This window comes from Notamacropus eugenii, chromosome 1 (genome assembly GCF_028372415.1).
Source record: "Notamacropus eugenii isolate mMacEug1 chromosome 1, mMacEug1.pri_v2, whole genome shotgun sequence".
NCBI lineage: Eukaryota > Metazoa > Chordata > Mammalia > Diprotodontia > Macropodidae > Notamacropus > Notamacropus eugenii.
Window position 1 is genome coordinate 127,185,951 of NC_092872.1, and position 13,136 is coordinate 127,199,086.

The 13,136-nt window shown below is 45.9% G+C and overlaps 1 protein-coding gene across 1 annotated transcript in view; it reads left to right on the forward strand.

The window, feature by feature from the left end:
* The first annotated feature begins 165 nt into the window (after window positions 1-165).
* Window positions 166-13,136, forward strand: part of PLEKHO2 (pleckstrin homology domain containing O2) — a 39,739-nt gene continuing 26,768 nt past the window's right edge. The window contains exons 1-2 of the mRNA XM_072613890.1: window positions 166-357; window positions 8,304-8,453. Coding sequence (XP_072469991.1) covers window positions 346-357; window positions 8,304-8,453 — 162 coding nt within the window. The 5' untranslated portion in view covers window positions 166-345. The remainder of the gene's footprint in view (window positions 358-8,303; window positions 8,454-13,136) is intronic.

The following is a 13,136-nucleotide window of genomic DNA, read 5'->3' on the forward strand; positions in this document are numbered from 1 at the left end:
CCACCAACCCAACAACGCCTCACGGCCCCTGTCATCCCGCCCCCCGTCCCCGCCCCCGACTCCGGCCTTTACCAGCCCCTCCCGGCCCCTCGTCCCGCCCCCTCGTCCCGCCCCGGCCTCAGAAACCTCTCCCCGCCTCCGGCTCCGCCCCCCGCCGAAGTTTCTTCTTCTGGGCGAGCTGCGGGCGGGACAGAGAGAGGGGAGAAGCCGCCGCCCGGCCGGGATGGGGGCGAGCAGAGCCGCAGGAGCCCCGCAGCGGACGGGCTAGTGACTCCCGGGGCGGAGCGGCAGGAGAGGGAGCCGCCCGCCCGTTCCCCCCTCCCCCGCCTCCCGCTCGGCCCGGCCATGGAGGAGGAGGTGAGGCTGGCGGCAGGAGGCCCCCCGGGAGGGAGGGAGGGAGGAGAGGGGGCTGTCGAGCCCGGCTTCAGGGGGACGGGCGCGCCCCTGCCCGGCTCCGGCCGTCGGGCTCTAACCTCGGGCGCCTGGATGATCTGGGCCCCTCCCTCGACTCTGCCCGGGGCTCCTCGCTCCTAGTGGCCTCTCTCCTCTTTGGCCTGGAGGGGTGGCGGCTGAGTCGGGAGCCCGGCGCTCCGGGCTTAGCTCGGGACTGTGGGCACCGGGCAAGGGCGCCGGATCCGCTGACTGGGGCGAGACTGACCGTGGGAGACGAGGGAGAGTCCGAGGAGCAGCCCAGGAGGAAGGGCGGGGGCGGGAGGCTAGTGGTTTGGGCAGCCCGGGTGAGGATGCCTGCGAGGGCATGAAGGGCTGTTAATACTCGGAATAGAGGGAGTGTGGGGTGGGGGCGGGGGCTTCTTCCGTGCCGAGATCCATGCCCTGCTCTTACCACCCCTCTTTTTATGCCTCTGTCCCCCCCCATCTCGGGCTCTGAAGGTGTGGATCACCTCCTAATTCAGGGTAGGGGAAAAGCTTGCCGGGGTCTCCGAAATTCAACACTCCTGTTGTGGTAGGAGAAACACCCCGTGTTTCTGTGTCTGACTGTAAAGGGGGTGTCTGGCAGTGGAGGAGAGCCTTTCTTTAAAAGTTCTAAGAGGTTGTTGGGGAACCCAGACTGCCAGATAGAATAGAGATCTGAGCCACTGTAACTATATATCTTAGTAGATGAAGGGAGCCTGGCTGGTACAAAGAGGTTTGAGGAAGGGTGCTTCTAGACACACACACAGACACACAGACACACAGACACACATACACAGACACACACACACACACACACACACACACACACACACACACACACACACACACACACACCTCCTCAAGCTCGGGGTCAGAATTAGCCAAGAAGTTGTATTTTTCTACCCAGAAAAAGGTCCTTTCGGTAGCCCCACCCACCAGACCACATCTGTCCAAGGGACACCGTGTGGCGGGGGTTGGGGGGAAGGGGGAGGGCAGAGACTGTGAACAAGACTGTGGTGGGTAGCCTAAGTCGTTGTTTCCCTTGGCTGAGCAGACAGACAGACGAACGGCTGCAGATGATATCTTCGGCTTTTGGTGTCCCCTTTTCCCCCTCTCCTTCCCTTACTCTGCAGGGTGTGAGGAACAGCTTCCCTATAGGAAAGAGAACTGGAAGGAAAGTAGAGAGGGGGAGGGTGGCAGTGGGAGAGAAGTGTCAGCTCTGATGGCAGGCCACATCCCTTTTCCCAACTTGGTCCAGGATTTCCTCAGACCTTTTGATCAGAGACATATAGTGCAAAGGGTCCTAGAATTTCTCTTACCTAGAAGAGTCATAGTGGCTTGGGGATGTGGTAGAGAGAGAGTTCCTATTATTTAGGTAATTGAAGATAGATTTGAAGATGGGAGCTTACTTGACCTTCCTTAATCTTCCATCCAGAGGAATTCTCTGGAGTCTCAGATTCCAGAAAAACAGAAAGAAACAGAAAGAGGTAGGAGGCTCGAAATGGACTAAGAACTTGACTCCTTTCTCTTGACCCTAGGGTGGTCTGAACTCTTGTGGTCAAGGGAAGATGTTGAATCTTTATGGAGTAGGCTAGTGGTGCCACGATGATCCTTGGCATTCCCTGAGCCCAAGTTCCTAACCCCTGCCTGAAGTGATAGCTAAACGTACCAAGATCCTGACTGACTTGGGTCAGAAACCTTTCACATATGGTCAGTGGAAACAACTATTTGATCAGAGAAATAGCTGTCTTTCCTCCCTGCTGTCTCAGTGGTCATGTCTTTATGGATAACATCATGGTTAGACACTAGACTGGCATTGGAGAGACTCTGGTCCCTTCTCTGCCATTCATTCTGTAACCCTGGGCAACATAGTAGGCTTCTTAAGTACCTGCTAGGTGCTTGACACTACATTAGGTGATAAAGTTTACAAAGACAAAAACCAAATATTCTTTTCCCTCACAGAACTTAGGTTCCATAGGGAGAAAACATTTTAATAAATAGAAAATAAATATAAAAATAAATGCAAGATAATTTATTGGGGGAGCCTAACATCTGGAGACTCTAGAAAAGCCTCATATAGTAGGTGAGAATGATACTTTTCTTCTTTAGACTACAGTGCCTTCATCTGTGAAGTGAGATAGTTTATAGAATCGTAGACTTAGAGTTGAACTTTAGTGGTCATCTAATTCAGTTTTCTCTTTTTACAGATAATAGCAGTGAGACCCAAAAAGTTTAAATGACTTGCCCATACTCTTTTAGATCCCTTCCAGGTTAAGTAGTCTTTTCTTCTGCTTGGATTCCCAAACACTTCTTGGTAAGTTGAGGCAGTATGGCCAATATTGGGAGAGGATGATCTGGTTTCCTGCCAGTGGGTAGTTGGGACAGGAGCTGACCAACAAGGAAATAAACAACTTTCCAGGTCAGAGCCTATTCTTGGGAGCCAGCCCCCAAACTATCTCAATCAGAGGCTGAGACACTCTGGACCCAATCTGTTAAACCACCCCATTAATGATAACTGAAACTAAAAAAAGTGAAAATACGGTATTCATCTTTCCCCCTCATCCTCCCATCTACCATTTTGGTCCTTTTCCCTGGAGTCCTCATCCTTCGTCCCCTCCCTCCAAATTTAGAAGTCTTCTTCAATGCCTCTTTATCTTCTCACTTTCTATCTTCTCCCTAATATCTACCTTGGTACCAAATCCTAATCATTTTTATCCTAAATTATTTCTCAGGTCTGTCTTTTTCCTCCCCTGGCTCAAAACCACAAGCCTAATTCAGGCGTCCATCTCTCATACCTGGACAATATAGCTTCCTCTTCATCTTGTATGGGGAAGTGAAGAAAGTCTCTGTTTAGCATCATTTTGATACTGCCACTCCCTTTCCCAGAAACTCATCTCCTCTCAGTTTCTTCTGAATCAAATTTCAATTCCTGGGCATGTCTTTCTCTAACCTACTGGCTTTATCTGGCTTGTATTCTTCCCTCCAGTCTATCCAGTCTTACTGTTCCCTGGAGCCCTCTTCCCTTTTTGCAGAGGCTGTGTTGGGTAGTGGAAGGAACACTGGACAGATTGAGATTCTAGGTGCTGGCTGTAATACGAAGTAGAATTTTGGGCCAATCACTTCATCTCTATGGTTTCCGTTTCCTGATGTGTAAAATGAAGAGTTTGGAATTGGCAAGAAATTCCTTTCCATGTCTTACATTCTCTGATCTCTAAGATTTCTCCCAGCTTTTACCTTCTATGATGCTGATTTACCTGGGAACCTTTCCTGTCCTTGATATACCCTTACCCTGACAATTGCCAAAGAATGTCCCTTTCTACTTTCAGAAATGCTTAGAATTTCCTACAGGAAGTAGTTTTCCCCTCTAGATTTGACTTTAGGCATTGTAGTAGCATCTAGTCCTAGCCTTTGCCATCTTTAATTTACCTAATACCTATTTATTATTCATCAGGTTAAAATTTGTTATGTTTGACTAAAGGAAGCTCACTGAATAGGGTGCTCTATAACCAATTTAAGACTAACACTCTGGCCACCCTTGGGTCTTGTTCATGGCTATCTACCACTTTTTTGTTCAGCAGAATATGCAGTTTGGTCATTCTGTCCCTGACTGAAAAACCTCCCCCGTAGTGGTTATGGTGTCATCTTGTCCTTGGCTCTAAGACGCCCCTGGGAAGGAAGAAGAGTCCTGATGCTGAGTGGTTGGGATGTAGCAGAAGGTACCCAAAGTGTACTCAAAGGATTCCATGGAGACCTAATGATTGGGAGGAGGGAAAAGGAAGGGAAAAACAGAAAAGGCCGTGGTCAGCTGGTCAGTGAGTGAGAGGAGAGTCATCCGTGAAACTAGGCTGAGAAGGACAAAGCCTCCACTGTGGTAGTGGCTTGCTGCGCCAAGGAAAGGGGATGGCTTATTAAAACTTCCGGGTGCATTGCCAATCCCCTGACCTCATGGAGTAGGGGGAGGGTGGCTCTGAGGGGGAGGAGGAAAAGGGAGGAGGCAGGTGGAACAGAGTGACAGCAGTAACAGATTACATCCAAACTTAGCCATCTGCAAAGGGGGGGATCATGTGTGATGTGTAGGGATGATGTGTGATAATAAAAAGACATTCCTTCCTACACTGGGTCATGCTGTTTCCTATGACTGTCCTTTCCTCATTCTACTGATCTAAATCTGTGGCAGAACATGAAGCATATGGTAGATTTGGAGTCAGAAGCCTTGGGTTCAGTACTTAACTCTGCATATTCTTCGGCAGAGTGTACCAGAGTATGTGAACTTGGATAAGTCATTTCCTGTACCTCTATTTACTATTTCTTTAGGATGAGAGGACTAGACAAAATGTTTGTTAAGGTCTCTTTCACTTCTAAGTTCTACGATCTTACATGTCCTTCAACGCCTAACTTCAGTCCTACCTTATAGACTTATAGAGTTGGAGCTTGTTGCCACCTCAGCCCTCTTCTGGTCTGAATGCCACATTTTACACATGAGGACACTGAAGTCCATAAAGCTGACTCACCAAGGGCTTCATCCCTAAGATGCATCAGAGGCAGAATTCAAATTTGGGTCTTCTTACTACAAATGCTGCTGCTTCTTTCCATGGCACAACAGATTGATTTGATCCACATTTATAAAGACTCCACTTTTCAGGATTAACATTCTGTACTAGCCACCTTACTATAGACATTCCAGTAACCCCTCACCCTAGCCTTGACCATCTCTACTTCATCTAGGATTAGGGGTATGTTGGAATCTTCTCGTGCTGGCTCTGATGATTGTGAAAGCATCTCCAAAATCAGTAAACTACAAACCAGGGCTTGATTTATTGTTTTCTTGATTGTCTGGACTTAAGAAAGGGATGGAAAAATTTTTAATAATGCAAATTAAACTTAACAGTGTGTCTCACACGTATTTCCCCCTTCCCCAAAGAGTTGGTTGTTAAACATTTTACCAGCACACTCCTTGCCTAATACTTGTGTATTATTTGTTCATCTGATTTGCCCAGCATTTGAGGGGAAGAGGGAAGGACAATACAAAGATGTATCCTAATTGGTTCCCTGCCTTCAAGTAGTTTATAATCTACTTAGGAAGATAAGAAATGAACCAAATAACCTTTTGAAACTTCATATGTTAAAACACAAAATGAACAGTATAAAAAAAGTAAATTCAGTAAATGTTCAGGGAAGGGAGAAATCCCTTGGCCTGGATTGGTTAGGGCAGGATCTTGGATTTGGAGCTGGAAGGAATCTTGGAGATCACTTAGAGTAGATTATCCTCCTTCTTTTACAAATAAGGAAATTGAGGCCCAGAGAAGTTAATGTCTTGCCCACAGAGTAGATAGTAAGCTTTGGAGCTGGCGTATGAACCTGTGTCCACTAACTCCAGATTCAGTGGTCTTTCCAAGGCTTAATAGAGAAGGTTGGACCAGAGCTCAGTGCAGGAAAGAGACACTTTGTCCATGAAGTCTTTCCTGCCCCTATTTGATTTCCTCTTGGTGTGAATTCCTTTAGCAACCAACCTGTGCCACACAATCTAGCACCACATTTACCCTGCCTTGTGTGGCAAGGTAATAATTTCCCAAGCATTAATCATATTTCTAGGATTGTTTCCTATGGTACATGGTGTGAGCTTTCCATACCTTCTCATTTCTGTGCCAACTAGACTGTAAGCTTGAGAAGGGACTGTAGCGGAAGACGTCTCCTGCATCAGCCACAACAAGGCATTCAGTAGTTGTTGGAATTGAGCTTGTTGAAGTCATGGTTGCTGCCACCCTGTCCCTACGTGTTTTGATCCCACTGCTATTCTAGGAAGATTGGATCTGAAGACCAATCATCAGAAACCCAGAGAGAGACAATGCAATGCAGCAAATGCCATTTTAAAATTCTGCTTGCTTCTTTTCTACATATGGGTAGTGGAGAGGGGTCAGGATACAATATGGTCCCAGTGCACAAGCCCAAGGTCCAGGAGAAATCCAGACCCCTCATTGTCCTGATGTCCTACGTCAGCCCTTGAATGGAGCCATGATCTCAACATAGAGGTTGTCTCCTATTGTACGGAGGGCAAACATGCCTTCTCATCTTGATCCATTGGGGGTTCATTCATTCAATGAATTCGAGTCCATCTTTTCAGTCCACAAGCATTTATTAAGTGTTTACTGAGTGCAAGTTAACTGTGCAAAGTACAGAGGATGAGAAAAACAAAAGGGAAGCTGTTCCGGCCTACATTCCATATGGGTACCAGTACAACACCTGGGCACTCCTTCAATTTTCTTGCATAATTGACCCATTTCGTTTTCCCAATCCAACTTCTCCTGGATGATATAAACTCATGTTCCAATAGCCGGGGTCATGTTTTGGTAACCTATGTTCCAAAATTACTAGGGGGAAATTTGAGGATCCCACTGTGCGTTGATAAAGAACTGGAATTAAGCTCCACTTTTTAGACTTCCAGGCCAGGGCCAGATTCTGAGCACCGAGGTAGGGACTAACTAATATTTGAATTGGTGGGGGGTAGGATGAGGGTGGGGAGATAGGCTAGGATGGGATGCCTTCTCATTTCCTTCCAGAAGGGTTTGAAAGCAAGAGGATTTGCCTAAGAGGGCTGTGTTTCTGGATGAACTCTTTGGTTTCATCATTCCTCCAAGTCCAAAGACAGGCAGTATAATGCAGAGGAAAGAGAATTGGACATGGAGTCAGAAGGGCAGGTCCCCGTCTGAGTCTCTGTGACTTCTCAACTATGTGACTAGGCAAGTCACTTACCCTCAATTTCTTCCTTTGTAACATGTAAATGCTTTAAAAAATGTTAAAAAAAATCTCGTAGGATTATGTGAGAAAGCCTTTGGTATATTGTCAAACACTTTACAAATATGAGCTAGTTGGGCACTATTCAAGTAACTTGTTTCTTTCATTTGAAACACTGGGATTGTTCTATCCCAGAAATTAGGTAGAGGTGCTTGGGATGGGGTGCTAACTAGCCTCTGCTTTGGTCCTCCATGCTGTATCTTCTGCCTGAGGACACAGTGCCCGTTAGAACTTGGACTGGTGAAACTGAGAACCCCAAAAGGATCTCTTGCTTCTGGGGGAGCTTCAGAGGCTTTATTTATGGGGTTCAACTCAATAAGGCAACAGTTTCCGAGTTAGAGAAATGACCTTGGCAGAAAGTCTCAAGACAGCCCTATAGCATTGACTTCACTCTGTATTTAGAAAGGAATCCATGAATGCCAGAAGAGAAAGTACAGGAGGTGTGAGGTGTGCAAAGAGGATCAGCTAGGGCTTTCTGCAGTGTAAGGGGGAGATTCTTTTTGACGGGTGGCAAAGCTCTACTCTGCTATAAACAGGGTGCCTCTGTGAACATTTCAGGAGACAAAATAAATTTGCATATGTGTGTTCTTCCAAAGGCAGCTTTTCTGGCTGTTTCCATAAGGCCAGAAGAGATGAACTCACCCATGAAGAGGAGGAGGGGGGCGGTGGGATACAGCCACTTTTACTTTTGATTGGACTTTCTTTTTTTTAGTTTTATGTAAATAATAAAGTGTCCAAAATTAGTAAATGCTAATTTTCATCTAGCATCCTCCAGATTTTGACACCTCCCCTCTTCCCCACATCAGCTCACACTGGGTAATATAGTCATGCAAACTTGAGAGAGTCGAAGTTGTCAGCTAAGATGGGTGTAAAATTTAAAATCCTAAAATGCCCAGCAAAAGGTACTGGGAGAAAGTTCCCAAGGTAAAAATGGTTGACATCCCAATTTCAGCAGGGTAGTGTTATGTTTTTAACGATGTCTTACGGTGACTGTCCTCTCCTGGTAATTGAGAGCCAGTGAAAATTAGGGAAGTTCCCTCCCAATTTGGCTCTGGAGTCTTTTCCTCATGTGGGTATGTCCATTGCTGTCATTTCAGGGCATGAAGGAGGGTGGTGAAAAGCTCCGGGGTGCCCAGATGGCAGATAAGGCTGGATGGATCAAGAAGAGCAGCGGGGGCCTCCTGGGACTTTGGAAAGACCGATATCTCCTGCTCTGCAAGGCACAGCTTCTTGTCTACGAGAATGAGGTGAGGAACCCAGCCGGTGAAGTCAAGATGTAACTCTAAGACTTGGGGATCAGAACAGCAGATTGGGGAGGGTCAAGGTCGAGTAGCCATTGGAGAAAGTGACAGGTGGAAGATGGGAAAAAACCCAAGAAAGAAATGGGAAGGCAGCAGAATCTAGTGGAGAGGTAAGAATCATGTGGCACAGTGGGTAGATTGTAGGAAGACCTGAGTTCAAGTCCCTCCTCATGCTTATTAGCAGGCAAGTTTGCTTAGCCTCAGTTTCCTCATCTGTAAAATGTGGATAATAACAGTATCTATCCCACAGGGCTGTTGTGAGGAACAAATGAGATCATATGTGCAAAGTGCTTTGTAAGTCTTCAAGTGCTTATATAAATACTGTTGGTAATTCTGTGTCTAGGTCAGCCTCCAACATACAAAATGACCTTGGGTAAATCACTCACTTTCTCTGGATTTTGGTTTCTTCATCTGTAAAACAGGGACAATGATACCTGTTCTTCCTCCATTCCAGAGTTCTTTTGAGTAACAAATGAGATAATAGATAGGAAAAGCACTTTCTAAGTGCAGGGTAGTATCATTAGCATCATTATTATTTTTCTTGTTAACAAAAATAGTTATTATGGCCATCATCACAGTGGTCTTAGTGATAAACTGAGGTGGAATTCAGCCAAAGGAACATGGCTGGAGTTGCTTCTGAGCCCCACCCTGGAACAGCCATTCAGTCGTATTGTTTTCATTCCCACCACTTCCTAAAGAGCTCTGCTTATGTCTCAGCCTCTTGTTTCCTGTACAATCTCAGACACTTTATCTGTTCTGCTGTTGGCTTAGCAACATGCTGTGTGGACATGATGACCCTGAAGGAGGATGCTTGGACCAGATCGGTTTCTAAAGGTGTTACAGTATCTCCTTCCCTGATGCTTAGGGAGGAGACTGGAGAAGTGTCACTATTTTTCTATGGATTTAGATCACTGTTTTCCAGACTGTGAATTGTCAGGATATTTCAGTATCAGGCCAGAAGGGACTGGAACCATGGCAGAGAGAGGAATCAGCATGACTGGCAAGTGTATGAAGTGGGCCTGTGTGTAGGGCTATCTGCTCCATCTCAATTTCTCATTGATCAAGCATTTTCTGGGAATGAATGGTTTCACCTAATCGAACTTTTCCTATTAAATTCAATTCAGTGAGCATTATTAATTAATACAAAAGTGAGTAAGACATGGTCCCTGAGCTTGTAATCTACTTAGAGAGGCGAGAAGGTCCCTAGTAACTCTAATTTGAAGTAGAATGTGATAAGTGCATAGGAGAGATGTAGATAGTGCTATGGAGAATCTCTGGATGTGGAGATTATATACTGCTGGAAAGATCAGAAAAGGTTGAAAGTAGTTTTATTTTAACTCTTAAAAATTAATTTGCTATAACAATTTTGAATGGAAGTCTTTACAAAATAGGTTAGTGTCTACTTTATTAAATAGAGAATACTAAACAGAACTTAACCTTTTCTTGATGACTCAGGGTCATCCTCACAGACAACCATTATTGTGGTGCATAGTAATACACTTCAGTACTCTTTTAGTTTTTTCCATCTCTCTTCTCAGTGTCAGGCTGTCAGCTGTCACTTCTGCTGTCGTTGTGCCTGCCTCTAATAGCACCAGCCCCTTCCTTTGCTGCTTCTAATCCTCTAACTTGAGAAATTAGATTATTAAGTATGTTAGAATTGTTGGTCAAGTAAGAGTCAATAAAACTCTCTGGGAGGTCCCAAGGAGTAAAGCCCAAGGCTTTTGTGGAAGGACTATGTAATAGCTCTTTCAGGGGCTAGAGGACTGAGATGATCACGTTTGACCTCTAAATACATGAAATGTTCCTGTACATGGTTGGGGGGTGAAATTAGATGAATGTATCAGAGAAGAGCTGGCTTGAGGGGCTAAGGAAGCAGGAGTCCTTCCTCCTCTGGAGTGCTCTAGTATGTCTCAACAAGTTCACAGATGTGTCACAGACTAAAAAAAAGTTGAAAAACACGAATTTAGATTCTTCTCCAAAGGTGCTGTCTGTTGCAGGGCATCTCATTCTCCACCTGTCTGAGTCCGGGAGTGTAGTGCTTGGGGGAAGCAAGAGTAGTGGGTGAGAATGCAGACACACCTCCAGATGTATCAGACAGTGCTGTTGCTGCTGCTGCCATTGCCAAATTTGGATGTGCCTGAGCTGGAAACATGGATGTGTGGTGGTATTTTTATAAAGAAATGGTCTTGTCACAGCTCAGCTTCCCAGTTGCTGTGGGGATGAGTGACAGCCCAGCTGTCAGATTCTGTCAGGCATGCCCTTGGCCACATCTGGTGGGAGCCAGGATCATACTAAACTAAGGAATGGAGAAAATTCCACTTACCTATTGCTTCATCCAGATCTGATTTAAGAAGAGAGAAAAATTCAATGAAAAATAAAAGGCTCACTATTTGAGACTCAGACACAATTTCAAGAATTTAACACTTTGGGGAAGGGGGATGGTAAGGGATTTGGCTGTGGGGCAGGAGTTTAGAAATGTCTCATAACTCACTTCTTTCCCCTCCCTTTTCTTTTCTTCTTTTTTTTTGAGACAGGAACAGGGATCCTAAAGAATGCTTCTGGCTCTCTCTCCCTTGCTGTCAGAGAAGCTGATATTCCAAAGATGCTTCTCCTAATGCTTTGAGTTTGTTGTCTGAGGGGATAGTTTTTTGAGCTGTAGAAGGTCAGGAATGATTCAGCAATTTGAGCTGAGATGAAGCTCGGAATGGCCAGAAATTCTCCCCCAGCTGGGGTGGGTATGAGCAGGCAGCTGGTAGCTAGCTGGCCATTCAGGAATAACATCCCTTGGCAGTGGCAATGGTAGAGGGCTGGCCTTATTTCCCCTAACCCCCAACCTTGGCTATAATTTTCCAACATGTGTATCTTAGAGAGGGGGGTAGGGGGAAGGGAGGAAAGGGGTGGGGGAAGGGGTTTCCATGTTAGCATTTGTCCAGCTAGGAAGTTGCTTCTGCAGACCCGTGAATAGCAGTAGCTTATTTTAGAAATTACTTTGGAGTTTGCTGTTTTCTCTACCAGGATCAGCCTCATCAGAGTTCATAAGGAAGCCCCTAATTCGGTCAGTCAATCCTCACATATAACTTGATCATCATTTAGCAGGCAGTGTTGTAGAGGCAAGGATGGGACTAGAGGTCAGGAGCTTCAGATTGGAATGCTGGTTCTGGCACAATCCTGTCTGTGTGACTCTGGGCAAGTTCCATTATCTCTTTGAGCTCCAGTTTCTTCACCTAGAAAATGAGAAAAATAATACTTGTGCAGAGAGGAACAACCTCCTTCCCAATGTTTCTTTACACTTGAACCATCTGCTGGATATTGACGCTTTGCAAACCGTAAAGTGCCGATTTTCTGTAGATGTCAAAGAAAGAATGCATCCTTGCTGTAGGGAGAGAGATCACTGTGGACTGGTGGGATCTTGGAAGGTTTTCCAGAGTAGGGTTAGAGGGACTTGAGCTAGATCCTGAAAGATAAGACTAGGTAGAGCGAAGTCAGGAAGGGAGGGATGCACGTAAGTCTGAGTTTGGAGGGGATGGCGATGCAGGACAGGTGTGGCACAAGTTCCCAGGCCTTAAGCACTTTGCGACAATAGCATTCTCAGAGACTGGAGAACCAGCTTTTTCTATCAACAAAGCAGCTCAGATATAAACTTCTACACATGAATTATCAAGACAGATCAGTGCATTTCCTCAGCAATGCCTTAGAATTGACAACTGCATCTTAAATCCTTAGCTCAGGTTAGTCAGATCCAGAAATAATCAGGACCTTTTCTGTTTCCTGCTGGCTCTCTCTGTGGTACCGTCTCAGCTTCTCTGATAGTAGTGGCTGCCTCTTTTAGGGTGCCTGGGTTACAGGAGGATTCAGCCCCGGGCTCAGTGTGTTCCAGGTCAGACTAGATCAGCTTCTGCTACTTCAGAACTCCCTCCGGGAAGACAAAGCCACACCCAGGAAGAATGCTTTAACTTAGTCACACCTGGGGGATAAACCAATTAACTAGTGGGGGGAGGAGGGGAAGAGAGAAAGAGTGAGAGAGAGAGAGAGAGAGAGAGAGAGAGAGAGAGACAGAGAGAGACAGAGACAGAGACAGAAACAGAGAGAGACAGAGGGAGAGAGAGAGAGTTAAATTTGCTGGTTCCAGGACCTCAGAAACCTCTCCCCACCCCCTACCCCCCTTCTGAGTCTTGTATGTGTTTGGGGGGAGGTATCACCCTGAAGCAGTGAGAATCTCACCGAGGGGACTGAAAATACAGTCTGGGGGGAGATTGGGCATGAAGGTTGCCAAGCCTTTGTTGATGTCTGATGCTTCCTTCAATCAGAGAGGATTCAAAGAGCTGTGGGATCATCAAGGCAGAGAGTTTCCTGTGACTGACACTCTTCTAAGAGAACTAGCCTCAGGATTGCTTGTCCCCAGAACTGCTAGTCTTTGCCTTTGCCCTAATGACCAAGAGATCCAAGGATGGGAGAACCCAAGGGGAAGTCCTTTGATTAATTGATTGACTATAAGCTTCTTGAGGGTAGACCAAATTACCTCAGGTCTTTTGTCCTTGTATTTCCTTGTGCCTAGAACAGTGCCTGGTACATACTTGGCACTTAGTAAATGCTTGTTGTCAGTTGATTGGTTAATGCAGCTATTTAAAA